The sequence below is a fragment of the Poromitra crassiceps genome, assembly GCF_964638095.1.
Source record: "Poromitra crassiceps genome assembly, chromosome: 22".
NCBI lineage: Eukaryota > Metazoa > Chordata > Actinopteri > Beryciformes > Melamphaidae > Poromitra > Poromitra crassiceps.
Genome location: NC_139647.1, coordinates 4,009,952 through 4,022,987, shown reverse-complemented (window position 1 = coordinate 4,022,987; position 13,036 = coordinate 4,009,952). Strand labels below are relative to the sequence as shown.

The 13,036-nt window shown below is 47.3% G+C and overlaps 1 protein-coding gene across 1 annotated transcript; it reads left to right on the top strand.

The window, feature by feature from the left end:
* Positions 1–345: 345 nt before the first annotated feature.
* Positions 346–12,631, top strand: LOC310796098 (golgin subfamily A member 7-like; the record flags this gene model as incomplete). The annotated part of the gene is made up of 5 exons (XM_083658249.1): positions 346–420; positions 1,152–1,277; positions 3,179–3,331; positions 10,127–10,228; positions 12,530–12,631. 5 exons carry the CDS (start codon positions 346–348, stop codon positions 12,629–12,631), a joined length of 558 nt encoding a protein of 185 aa, XP_083514375.1.
* Positions 12,632–13,036: the final 405 nt, after the last annotated feature.

The following is a 13,036-nucleotide window of genomic DNA, read 5'->3' as shown; positions in this document are numbered from 1 at the left end:
AGCAGCCGGGCCCAGACTGTGGCTGTGTGACATCCGTTGAATAATACTTAGTAAATATTGCATTCAAAAAGCCAATATTTGCACTTTGCAAAAAATCAGAGAGAGAAAACAATCCGAGGATCACGTTTTAAACGCTTAAACGCTCTTGTGAGATAATAGTCATCTTATAAAGCTTTTTAGAGGCCCTAAAATCAATATTAAATCTCACACGTCTGTCTCTGTCATTCCATCCTTCCTTCCAGCCTCCCTCTCTCTCTCTCTCTCTCTCTCTCTCTCTCCCTCTCTCTCTCTCTCTCTCTCTCTCTCTCTCTCTCTCTCCCCTCCACTCCTACTACGGTGTCTCTAATGAGCGTCCTGTTGAGGGGAGTGATTCAGATCAGCACGGGACGCGTTTACACTGGCACCACTTGCCCCGCTACTGTACGCTTCTCAAGGGGATGGCTGTTTGGGTGTAAAAGCACACCGCTCAGCACAAACGTGCCAAAGTGTCGGCCATTACTGCTATTGGGTCTGTTGATGCAGTGAGGAATGCAGGGAGAGCTTTTGCACCGGTGTTGACAGAGTAATCTAGTACTGCCCCACTCGCACCTGTGTTGTAGTACCAGAAAATACCACACGGGAGCTGGCGGGAAATATTACATATCGTTACATAAACGCTCGTTGTTTAAGTTGGCTGACTGTGAGCAACAGTGCCGTGCAAGTTACTCCGAAAATGTAATAAGTTACTTATTACTTATTACTCCTTTAAAGAGTAGTGAAATTACTTCACTTATTGCTTGGTATCGAACGCTCCTTTTAGAACGGAATCCACTTTATTGGAGCAATCATTCACTTTACAATCAGCCAAACTGCATTATTTTGCCGACCTGGCAACGCAGTATACGTCTCACATAGCCAGACCTACAGTGACTCCAATCCCTGGAGAAAGCATGAAGTTACTTGGACGTTACTTCGATTAGTAACTGTAATTTTGTGAATTGTAATCCCTTACACTACTAGTTACTGGCGAAAGTAATAGAATTAATGTAACGCGTAACTTTACTTGACTTTACTGTGCAACGCTGGGGAACAAATGGGTAGGACTTCAACGTAGAGAGGTTGACTTTGAGATAGTTGAGATGGTATCTTCTCTCTCTCTCTCCACCGTATAGTTCCATAACCTCCAGGAGCTCCGGCACAGTGCATCCCTCGCCACCAAGGTGTTCGTCCAGAGAGACTACAGCCAAGGCACGGTCTGTCGCTTTCACACCAAGTTCCCCTCAGAGCTGGACAGCAGGGTGAGAGCACACACACACACACGCACGCACGCGCACACACGCACGCACGCACAAACACACACGCACACACACACACACACGCACACGGCACGGTGGCTCAGTGGTTAGCACTGTTGCCTCACAGCAAGAAGGGTCCCGGGTTCGAACCCCCGGTCCGTCCCAGGTCCTTTCTGTGTGGAGTCTGCATATTCTCCCCGTGTTTGTGTGGGTTTTCTCTGGGTGCTCCGGTTTCCTCCCACCACCTAAAGACATGTATGTTAGGGTTTAGAATCCTGTCAGTGCCCCTGACCAAGGTACTGGCAAAAAGAACTGGAGTTGGTCCCCGGGCGCTGCACAGTGGCTGCCCACTGCTCCTAGTTCTAGGAAGGTTCCTAGTAGAGGATGGGTCAAATGCAGAGGATGGATTTCCCCATGGGGATAAATAAAGGATAACTTACTTAAACTTAAACACACACACACACACACACACACACACACACACACACACACACACACACACACACAAGCACAAAATCACGGTGTGGGAGAGTTAGACAAACCTCCGAGTTAAGCATGGCAACCAATCCAATCATTTTAATTCCCATAGTCATTAATTATTATCATAGATTAGAAGTCTGGAATCCACAAGCAGCACATCGGCCATAATGATAAAGTATGAGGACATTGCAAGATGTCCTTGCTAGCCTCTAGAGAGCTTTGCAGCACCGCCTCCTCTCCTCCTCTCCTCCTCCTCTCCTCCTCTCCTCCTCTCCTCCTCCTCTCCTCCTCTCCTCCTCTCCTCCTCCTCTCCTCCTCTCCTCCTCTCCTCCTCCTCTCCCTCCTCCTCCTCTCCCTCCTCCTCTCCTCCTCTCCTCCTCTCCTCCTCCTCTCCTCCTCTCCTCCTCCTCCTCTCCTCCTCTCCTCCTTTCCTCTCCTCCTCCTCTCCTCCTCCTCTCCTCCTCTCCTCCTCCTCTCCTCCTCCTCTCCTCCTCTCATCCTCCTCTCCTCCTCTCCTCCCCTCCTCCTCCTCTCCTCCTCTCCTCCTCCTCTGCTGCAGCTGGTCCAAAAGTCGAGTAGAAAGGGTCACCTCTCATCTGAAAACTGCTGCAGCCTCCTCGCTCTCTTTCTACTCTTCGTTTTCATCACAGACAAGATGCTGTTGTGCGTATTGCCGGTGTCCACAGGCCTTAGCATCTGTGATGATTAGTGTGGGGAGGGGAGGTATTATTTTAGACCTGTCTCATAATTAGCATCTGATGCACGCGCCACATTAGCCTCAATCGATGTAAGTGTGTGTCTAAATCATAGACTGTAAATATAGGTCTAAATGAAACAGCAGGACAGGAGTCTGCTGGCTGAACAGATTGCAGCTGGTATAAAGAGCCAAAGTGGAGCGTCACTTCCTGCTTCAGCACTGTACCAGAGATTTTCACCCGCCATTTATTTTCCCATAGACAGTTGCTAAAATGCTGATAAAAATAGTTTTACTGGTTCAAACCAAACTGTACAGATATATTTAGAAACAGGAGAGATCGCATCACATTTCACTCGGACCAAAACGTAAGAAAAGGCTGGTTTAAAGAAAATATTTTTTCGATAAGTTTTTTAAAAGTTTTGTTCCAAGTGAAATGTTCTATTGTCTCTCCCGACTCTAAATATAGCTGAACCGTTTGGTTTGAACAAGTAAAACTATTTTTTATAAGCATTTTACGAAATGTCTATGGGAAAATACATTGCGGAAGAAAATCTCTGGTACAGTGCTGAAGCAGGAAGTGACGTTCACTTGGCCTCTCTATATCTGGCAGGCCATTCTACACAGCTGAGCAGCTTGCAGTGTTGTTCCAACACGTCTCCACTGTCCCACACAGTCCTGATGGTGTGTGCATGCACCTGCACCTGTGTTTGCTTGTGTATCCAAGTAGATGGAGCGGACCTTGTTTGAGGAGACCGTGAAGACGCTGAACTCTTACTTTGCGGAGGCGGAGAAGATCGGAGGCCAGTCGTACCTGGAGGGCTGCCTGGCCTGTGCCACAGCGTACATCGTCTTCCTCTGCATGGAGACGCGCTACGAGAAGGTACTGTGATGAGATGGACCTGGACACACAGCGTTCCTCAGTGTGACCGAGTGAACGCGAGTCCTTCGCGAGTCGCGAGTGGGAGCGAGTCATTGGGTTAAACTCACTCCCCAGATAAAGGCCCTGTAAACAGCTCCGCAGAGGGAGCTAGCTCTCTTGGGGTTGCGGGTTAGTGCTCAGCGATTCCTGTTAGCGCATCGTGAGAGGGAAGATCGGCACATTGAATCCCGCCTCCACCCCTGGGCGAGCCTTTAATATGGTTTGCTGTCAGAACTGTCAACACGATGCAGGCTACATCAGCGTGATTTATCTCTACAGACATTAAAGTATTCTGGTGGTACACACCTGTCACACCAAGACCTGCCACACACCTGTCACATGCACCAAGAAGCTTCCCATATTCCTTCCAGATCCCTGGATATTACAGACTCTAGTGCCCATCAACAAGACTTACATGTACTGCCTTATTTGTCTATTTTGATGGAACTCAACTCTCACACACACGCACACACACACGCATGCACACACACACGCATGCACGGCACGCGCACCCGCAAACACATGACTTCAGTTCACATCTTGTTCACACACACTCACACAGAGGCGCGGATCCAAAAAGACACGAGATACAATCTGTTTCACTCACACAATGTTCCCCTCAGCTGTCTGTCCTCTGCCTGCACCTGTGTGCCGGCGGGCAAGGCACGGCACGCCAACCATAACACAGTGTTTTACCTTCAGCGCACCTATCTGCACACACAGGACATTTGATTTCTCTGTGTGTATCTGCACACACAGGACATTTGATTCATCTGTGTCTATATCTGCACACAGGACATTTTATTAATCTGTGTGTGTATCTGCACACACAGGACATTTGATTCATCTGTGTGTGTATCTGCACACACAGGACATTTGATTCATCTGTGTGTGTATCTGCACACACAGGACATTTGATTCATCTGTGTGTGTATCTGCACACACAGGACATTTGATTAATATGTGTGTGTATCTGCACACACAGGACATTTGATTCATCTGTGTGTATCTGCACACACAGGACACTTGATTCATCTGTGTGTGTATCTGCACACACAGGACATTTGACTCATCTGTGTATATCTGCACACACAGGACATTTGATTCATCTGTGTGTGTATCTGCACACACAGGACATTTGATTCATCTGTGTGTATCTGCACACACAGGACATTTGACTCATCTGTGTGTATCTGCACACACAGGACATTTGATTTCTCTGTGTGTGTATCTGCACACACAGGACATTTGATTCATCTGTGTGTATCTGTACACACAGGACATTTGATTCATCTGTGTGTATCTGCACACACAGGACATTTGACTCATCTGTGTGTATCTGCACACACAGGACATTTGATTTCTCTGTGTGTGTATCTGCACACACAGGACATTTGATTCATCTGTGTGTATCTGCACACACAGGACATTTGATTCATCTGTGTGTATCTGTACACACAGGACATTTGATTCATCTGTGTGTATCTGCACACACAGGACATTTGATTCATCTGTGTGTATCTGCACACCCAGGACATTTGATTCATCTGTGTGTATCTGCACACACAGGACATTTGACTAATCTGTGTGTATCTGCACACACAGGACATTTGACTAATCTGTGTGTATCTGCACACACAGGACATTTGACTAATCTGTGTGTATCTGCACACACAGGACATTTGATTCATCTGTGTGTATCTGCACACACAGGACATTTCATTCATCTGTGTGTGTATCTGCACACACAGGACATTTGATTCATCTGTGTGTGTATCTGCACACACAGGACATTTGATTCATCTGTGTGTGTATCTGCACACACAGGACATTTGATTCATCTGTGTGTACTGTATATCTGCACACACAGGACATTTGATTTCTCTGTGTGTGTATCTCCACACACAGGACATTTGATTTCTCTGTGTGTGTATCTGCACACACAGGACATTTGACTCATCTGTGTGTATCTACACACACAGGACATTTGATTCATCTGTGTGTATCTGCACACACAGGACATTTGACTCATCTGTGTGTATCTACACACACAGGACATTTGACTCATCTGTGTGTATATCTGCACACACAGGACATTTGACTCATCTGTGTGTATCTGCACACACAGGACATTTGACTCATCTGTGTGTATCTGCACACACAGGACATTTGACTCATCTGTGTGTGTATCTGCACACACAGGACATTTGATTAATCTGTGTGTATCTGCACACACAGGACATTTGATTCATCTGTGTGTGTATCTGCACACACAGGACATTTGATTCATCCGTGTGTGTATCTGCGATGAAACTAGAGTGGCGTGAAGTCCCAGCATGCCCCTCTGCTCACCCACAACATTCGCTGCCATGGTCTTGTTGCTCTTTATAAACGTTTCTTGTATACGTTCTTGTACTGGGAAACTGACCGATAAGCACAAAAGGACTCAGTGGCATATTGAAGTCAGGCAGAAATGGCCGAGTCGGCGTTCCTTTCATCTCCCTGTCAGCTGGGTGCCGCTCCACGGAGATGCTGCCATGCTATTGGCCCCAAAGGAGAGCTGTTTATTTACCCAATCATCCTGGCTCAATGACGTTTGGACTGAGCATGATCAAATATACCCACCCAAGTTGACGCCGTGTGTGTGTGTGTGTGTGTGTGTGTGTGTGTGTGTGTGTGTGTGTGTGTGTGTGTGTGTGCGTGCGTGCGTGCGTGCGTGCGTGCATGTGTGTGTGTGCGTGTGCATGTGTGTGTGTGTTTATTGTACATTTGGATGTACACGAGTGCTGCTCCAGCTGATAAGAGGCCACACACCAGTGAGCATGGATGGTTCACTCTATCAAAAGGCTGCTGATTAGGCTCCTCCCAGCATGTCAGAACAGATACATGTGCTCACCAGAAGCACTCCAGAACCTTTCCCTCACACAGAATGTGTTGAAAGAAGACCAGCTTCTCCATGTGGAGGTTGAGTCTGCACCCAGGTGCTCTTGGTTTGTTGACCTGTGAGCTCCTCCCTATAAGCGGTACCCATGCTCTAAAGTTGGACTTGATCAGCTTTTGGGTCAAAAAGTCAAGACACAGTTGAGTGTGTCTCTCTGATAAAGGGCACAATCTGAGGGTGCTTTCTCACTGGGAACGATTGCTTTCGTTCCGTTCCATGCCCCGACTACGATTGCTCCACTCTCCCCCGCTGGTCAGCTTTCACATTACAAAATGTATTCCGTGTCCGGGAATGGAACCGAACACTTGCAGAGTACACTTGCGTCATCAACTATGCCTGGAGTGTATCCTCGTCCATGTGTTGTTGTTGTTGTCTATGTGGTTCGGTACGCTGTTCCGTCCCCGGGCACGCCAAAGCGCTCCCCAGACCACCTTTTCGAGTGGACTCTTGTCACAGTTCGCTGGCCCCCTCTGGCCAAGTATGAGTTTACAAGCCGGTCTCTTCCTCCGTTATTCATGAAAAGATGGCTGTGCATTCATCTCTCCGTATGGGACGTGCACACGTGCATCATCGTGCACTGAGCCTCTGCATGGGCATGTAACAACATGGCAGAAGAACACACACGCACCATAGAGACACTGCATGAAATAGGCCACGCCCATCACGGGGAAAAACTCTGTTCATTTCCATACACCAGCGCCATTTTCCTTGAAAAGCTGTTGTGTGGTGGGCTGCATAGAAAACAAATGTAAAAAATCACCAGTTAAAGCTTTTTTGTACGCCTGAGCAAAACAAGGAAGCCATTGAGAATTGGCGAGAAGAAAAATGTGGATCTAGCTGTCAAGAAGTAAGTTGGAGTGTTCATCTTCCGTATATACGATCTTTTTGTGCAACACGTAACCATGCACGTGACATAGGAGAACGCCAGGATTGGAGGGGGGGGTTCCGTTTTCCCCCATCTTGGGCGTGGTTTCTGAATGATGACGCGTTACGCAGTGTCTCTATGGCACACATGTGAAACAGGCTGCGACGCCTTACTGCTTATAGCGGATATCTGACAACCGCTCTCAAAGCTCTTCCAAGAGGGGGTGTCACGCACACACGCATGCACGCACGCACGCACACGCAGACACACACACACACACACACACACACATGCACATGCACACGCACACGCACACACACACACAGGAGTTTTGGCGCAGGATTCAGCGGTGCTCAAAGCTCCCCGGCAGTAAAAGGATTGGCTTATTTCTTTTCCTGGGACACCATAAACCTCTTGGTCAGAGCTCCTCTCTGCATCAGAGCTCCTCTCTGCATCTCTCCCTGCTTATTCTATAAGGTTTTGATGGAGTTTATGGCAAAAGACAGTTTGTATGTTTGTAAGAACGTTGTGGGCATACTCTGCGGCCATATTGTTCCTAGCCAAAGATCCGTCAGGTTCTGCCTGAACGAGCACAAGATACATCACTACATTTAGCAGTGTCTTCCTGACTCTCTCACGATGAAATATTGTTTCGGACAGAAAGACAGATTTGAAGCAGTGTAGCAGGGCAACGTGCTGCCTTCTGACTGCTCTTTGGCTTTTCATAAAGGAACGTATTTTCTTGTTTGCTCACTCATAATAATATGATTTTCCAGACGCACACACGCAAAAAATATCTTCTTCAAATGAGGAGACAGAGAGAAGTATTTGGGTCTGTTCTGTGGTTTAGCACTCCAAGAACAGTCAGTGCTAGCAGCTGTGCCTGCAGCTGGAGCTCAGCCTCGGGACGTCCCAAAGGCGCTCTGCTCGCTAAACTATTGTTTTAATCTCACAAGCCTGACGTGACCTTTAGCCAACTCGCACACACCAAAAAAAAGATGTGTCATTTCTAACACATTTCTGTCTCGTTTGGGACAAACACGTCGGTGCTGCCCGGTCTCAACACACACACATGGGTTCATAAAGCACATTGGGACAAACCCGTCGGTGCGGCTCGGTCTCAACACACACATGTGCTCAACACAAGCACATTGGCACAATATAAAGTGACAGAGTTCCTTTGAAAAGTGACACAAATGTTTGTCGTCTTAGCGTCAGACGCACAGATGTGTTGAAAGTGACACCTCCTTTTCCAGAGTGCTGACAGCTTTGCTCGGTGTACATGAGCTCCAGCGGAGCGTGTGGCGCAGCATTGTTGTTGCTTGTCCATGGCTGCCAAGCCTGAAGATCGATGCGAGCCGAGCTAATAGCTAATCCTTTTAGCCTGACTGGACATCCGTCACTCATGTGGTTGCTATCAGCAGCAACCTGGGTTTGATCAACATGTTTAGATGTTCTCATCTCTTCAGGCTGGCTCAGACTACAGGGGTTTTTGGCCCCGATTTAGGCCCTGATTCACCTCCCTCCCGAGAACCTGAGGAGAAATCTGGCCTGATGGCAGCTCGGTCGGTCCCGATGTTCGGCGCAGATGATCGGGTCATGTGAGCAGTTTGCAGATCCAATCATTCTTAACCCTCCAGATCTGCTCACAGCCTCATCGGGGGGCCGTCCCGATCATATCAAACATGTTTGATATTTACAACTGAAAATCTGGGCGAATACGTCATCCTGGTGCGCGAGACTCCCGCCCACGCCGCCGGCGCGCCGTGACCAATCAACAACAAGAAGAAGAAGTGAGAGAGGAGAGGACTTGTTGACACGGCGCCCGTGAAGAAACGACCCACTAGTAACTGTCCCGGGTTCGTTGGACAGCTGACATGGAGGGAAGGCTTGCCGATATATGTGGCGAGAATACGACATGCGCTCATTTAACGTGTCTTCACATACATACCACAACAAACACGAGAAAGAGCAGGATCATCTTCATAATATCCTGTAGTGTGTGGTGCGCCAGTATTTTCAAATCGTGTAGTGGGTGCATGTTTGAGATTATAGAGAAGACAATCTGTGAACATTCTCCTTATGTGCGTGATGCAACCAGATTTCAAAATCGGTTAGGATTTACTTTACTCTGTTCTCTGTGTGCGTGTGCAAAGGCCTGTGTGTGTGTGTGTGTGTGTGTGTGTGTGTGTGTGTGTGTCTGTGTGTGTGTGTGTGTGTGTGTGTGTGTGCATACTTGTAATGCGTACAGGCGTGCGTGTTTGCGTCCGTGTGCCAAGGCGTGGAGTCGTCTTAGTGCTCAGCTTATATAGCACAGCTGATGTAATACTCACTTGCAGGATAGAGAAAAAGCCTAGCGCCATGCAGTGCAAATCTAAATAAACCGTCGGCCTCACGTTTGAGAGTGTTTCCAAATTGCCCCGACAGTTAACCAAGCCATGACATTTAGCCTGCGAGAGCCATCTTTGGAATTAGCAACCAAAGCTTCCAAATGGAAAAACTTCAAACGCAGAAAAAGCTCATACTCGTCAATTTTGCTAATTCAATTCATGCGGGCTTACTTGACATGAGTAGCTTGGAAGCGTGTATAAAAATAACTGCCGTACTTAGAGCATAATGGAATTACTTTGAGTTTAGATTATAATGTTCAGGAAAAATAAAGGCGGGCAATAACCCGGGGAGATTCGGTATCATATGCCCGTATGCTAACTATGCACAGAAGGACTGCAAACTCATTTCTTCCATTTTTCATTTCTTCCACGCAAGACAGCACAGGAGGGGGTTAAGGTTCCTTCAGCCATGTCCTGGTTTCGCCTTGCTTTAGATACAGTATATGGTTCTTGCATGCAATACAGAGTGCGCTTTCAAAAGTCATATGTCGGTTATGTATATCCAGTTGGAATGGCCCTCCCTAAGCCAAGCCCCTCTCTGTCTCCTTGCTCTGTTCCAGGTGCTGAAGAAGATCTCAGCCTACATCCAGGAGCAGAATGAGAAGATCTACGCTCCCAGAGGTCTGCTCCTCACAGACCCCGTAGAGAGGGGCATGAGGGTGGTATCCTTCACTCATCCGCTGCTCTTCTATCTGTCCAATTTGCTCTGGACACTTGGGTACTGTTAGGCCTGGGCAGAGACAGTCAGACGTATAGAGGACTGAAGCTAGAGGTTGGAGAAGTCTGTGGAAGCTATAACTGGGTTAGAAATCTGTATTAGAAACACTCTTCTTCCTCATAAAAATACCAAAAACAAAACACGGGCATGGATGTGAAGCTGGGTATGCATGCTCACTTAACTTTCCCTATTAGATCAAGATCAAATCTAGCGAATCGGTAGCCGAACTCTACATTCAGAACGCTGCTGAATTCGCAAAATCGCACGGTGAAATTTCATACAAAGTCAATGCAAACGCAGACCCTCGGCGTCGAGAATGAGGCGAATCAAGCGAAATTCTGCGGCGTTTCAAGTTTAAATATTTCAACTTTGCGGAATAATTTGTGAGTGACGTGATTTGCCCCCTTCTCCCCCGGTCCCAACGCACAGTAAAGCCCAATTTATGCTTCGTCTGCCGACACTTTTGAAACGGTCGCCGACAGAAATGAGGACTTGAGTCGACACTTTCAAGTGTCGGCGAGTGTCTGCTACCTAGTGAAATGTCTAGTGTCGCTGACTACGTCACATAGTGTCGCGCAAGTCTGATTACCTATATAGACGGCACGCGCTTGACTTCCTTGTTTTGGTTTTCGCTCGATTGAAATGAATGAACGTGTCCCCGCTATTTTTATCAGCCTGTCCTTGATGTATGACTTCGTGAAAATCACAAAGAACATCGTGACCAATTTCCCAGAGAGAGAGGAGGTGAGTTGTGTGGTTGTGTGTCGTTTATATGCGGCTGCAGTCAAGTACGTTACATCTTGCCTCCGAGGTGGTTTCACTGTGCATTCCATTCCCTCTCTTCACTTGGCTGTCTGCACTTATAGCATTCAAGTGTCACGTGACCGTTGAAACGAGGCGAACATTCACTGAAGTATAAATGCAACACCATGAGCGACACTTTCTTTTTCGTCTGCGACCATGTGCTGAGCGACACTTTCTAATAAGTATAAATTAAGCTTTAGGCGCAAACTGTATGTGCTTGTGATGCTGTGAGTTGTTCATGTGGACATCTCAAGTCATCTCTTCTTTAAGCTTCCATCCTCCCTCTTGCGGCTGTAAAGCAGAAATGCTCCAAAATAGTCTTCTAAAAAATCGTGAGGTTTTGGAAGCCGCTGAGGCGCCCCCATCTTCTGGTCGTGTTCCTGTGTTTTCAGAGGTGGCCAGAGGCACGTCTCTCTCTGTCAATGGGAGGAAGCCCAGTGCAGCAGGTCCTTGTGCCTGTAGAGAATGTGTCCACTGGACCATCACACAGGCCTGGCAGGTTCTGCAAGCTGAAGGAGCAGCTCCAACACACAGCGCCAACTTATTACCTACACGTAGTATTAGTCAATACACTCCTATACAATATGGCCTCTGTTTGAGATGGAGCAAGGCCCGTTAGAGACCACATTCTGCCTGCTTACAATGTGACCCATTTGGATCATCTTGTTTTGTTTTGATGTTTGCATTATCTATAAGCCTGACCTTCTTATGTATTTATCCTTTAGACCATATTACGTCATGGTACTATATATATATATATATACACACATAGACTATACAATAGTTTTCACCTTGTTGCCACACCCACTTTTTCTCCTCCGTGTCAGACGCAATTGTATTTGCAATTTACAATGCAACTGGCCGGTTGCATTGTAAACTGTAAACTATGAATGAAGTTTGGCAACATTCAGAAGCTACACTGCGACCAACTTCAGTGACATGCTCATAGCGTTACTGCTGCGAGGAGCCGATGGCTGTACCCGGTCGGCATTTAACGTTGGTTACAAAAGCACGTCGACAGTGTTTTCTCAATGGGGTTGACAGATACTACTAGCTAGTCCGACCGGCCACACAGCCAGCGCTCTCAGTCCTCGCTGCTCGTTAAATATTTCCAAATAGGCTTTATTCCGATAAACTGGTCACATATTTGAAATGTTACGTTCTAAAAAAATAGTAAAACTTTATAACTGTTTGTTTTTTTGGCTTTAAAACAGCTTTTTGGCAAGTCTAAAAATGATAAAGGTAGGAGTAATCTACTTCCAGGTGTACAACGGAAGAACGATTACAAAATGACGTTATGCGGAAGCGTCCTTACATGTACATGTATATGGGCAAATAATAAGGTGAATAGTAGTATATACGATAGTATATACGATATATACTATATCGTACTAACCTCTCCATCATGACTCTAGAGACGATCCTTGACGTCTGTCGTCAGATAGAGATCAGTGTGTTTGAGGACCGGGGCTCGGGCAGCTCCAGCCCCACCAGCAGCAGCAGCAGCAGCAGCGCGTCGTCGGCAGGCAGCGGTGCCCGGTGACTGGAGGGGCAGCACCAGGGCTACGGGTACCACCACCACCACCACCACCACCACCACCACCACAGGGGGGCGCTCACCAACATCCGCATGCTGAAACATGAGAGCACCAGGTTCTAAGACGAGCACGGAGAGAGGCGCAAGGCATCTTAACGCTCTCCCTGCTGGAGCCTGTGTGACGCAAACAGGAGCTGGCACGCACAAACACAGCGGAGACACGACAGAACCCACATTTAGGCAGTAAAGCACGTAGACAAGCCATCGTCCAGAGCCTTCCGTGATCCTTCACTCTGCCAGAGTTTACCCGAACCAAAATAATCATCATATTTTCTTTTTGTTCCCATTTTCCCCCATTCACCTATTCTCTCATTCCATCTCAATGTCTGTTTCCATGACGCAGACTCTCTC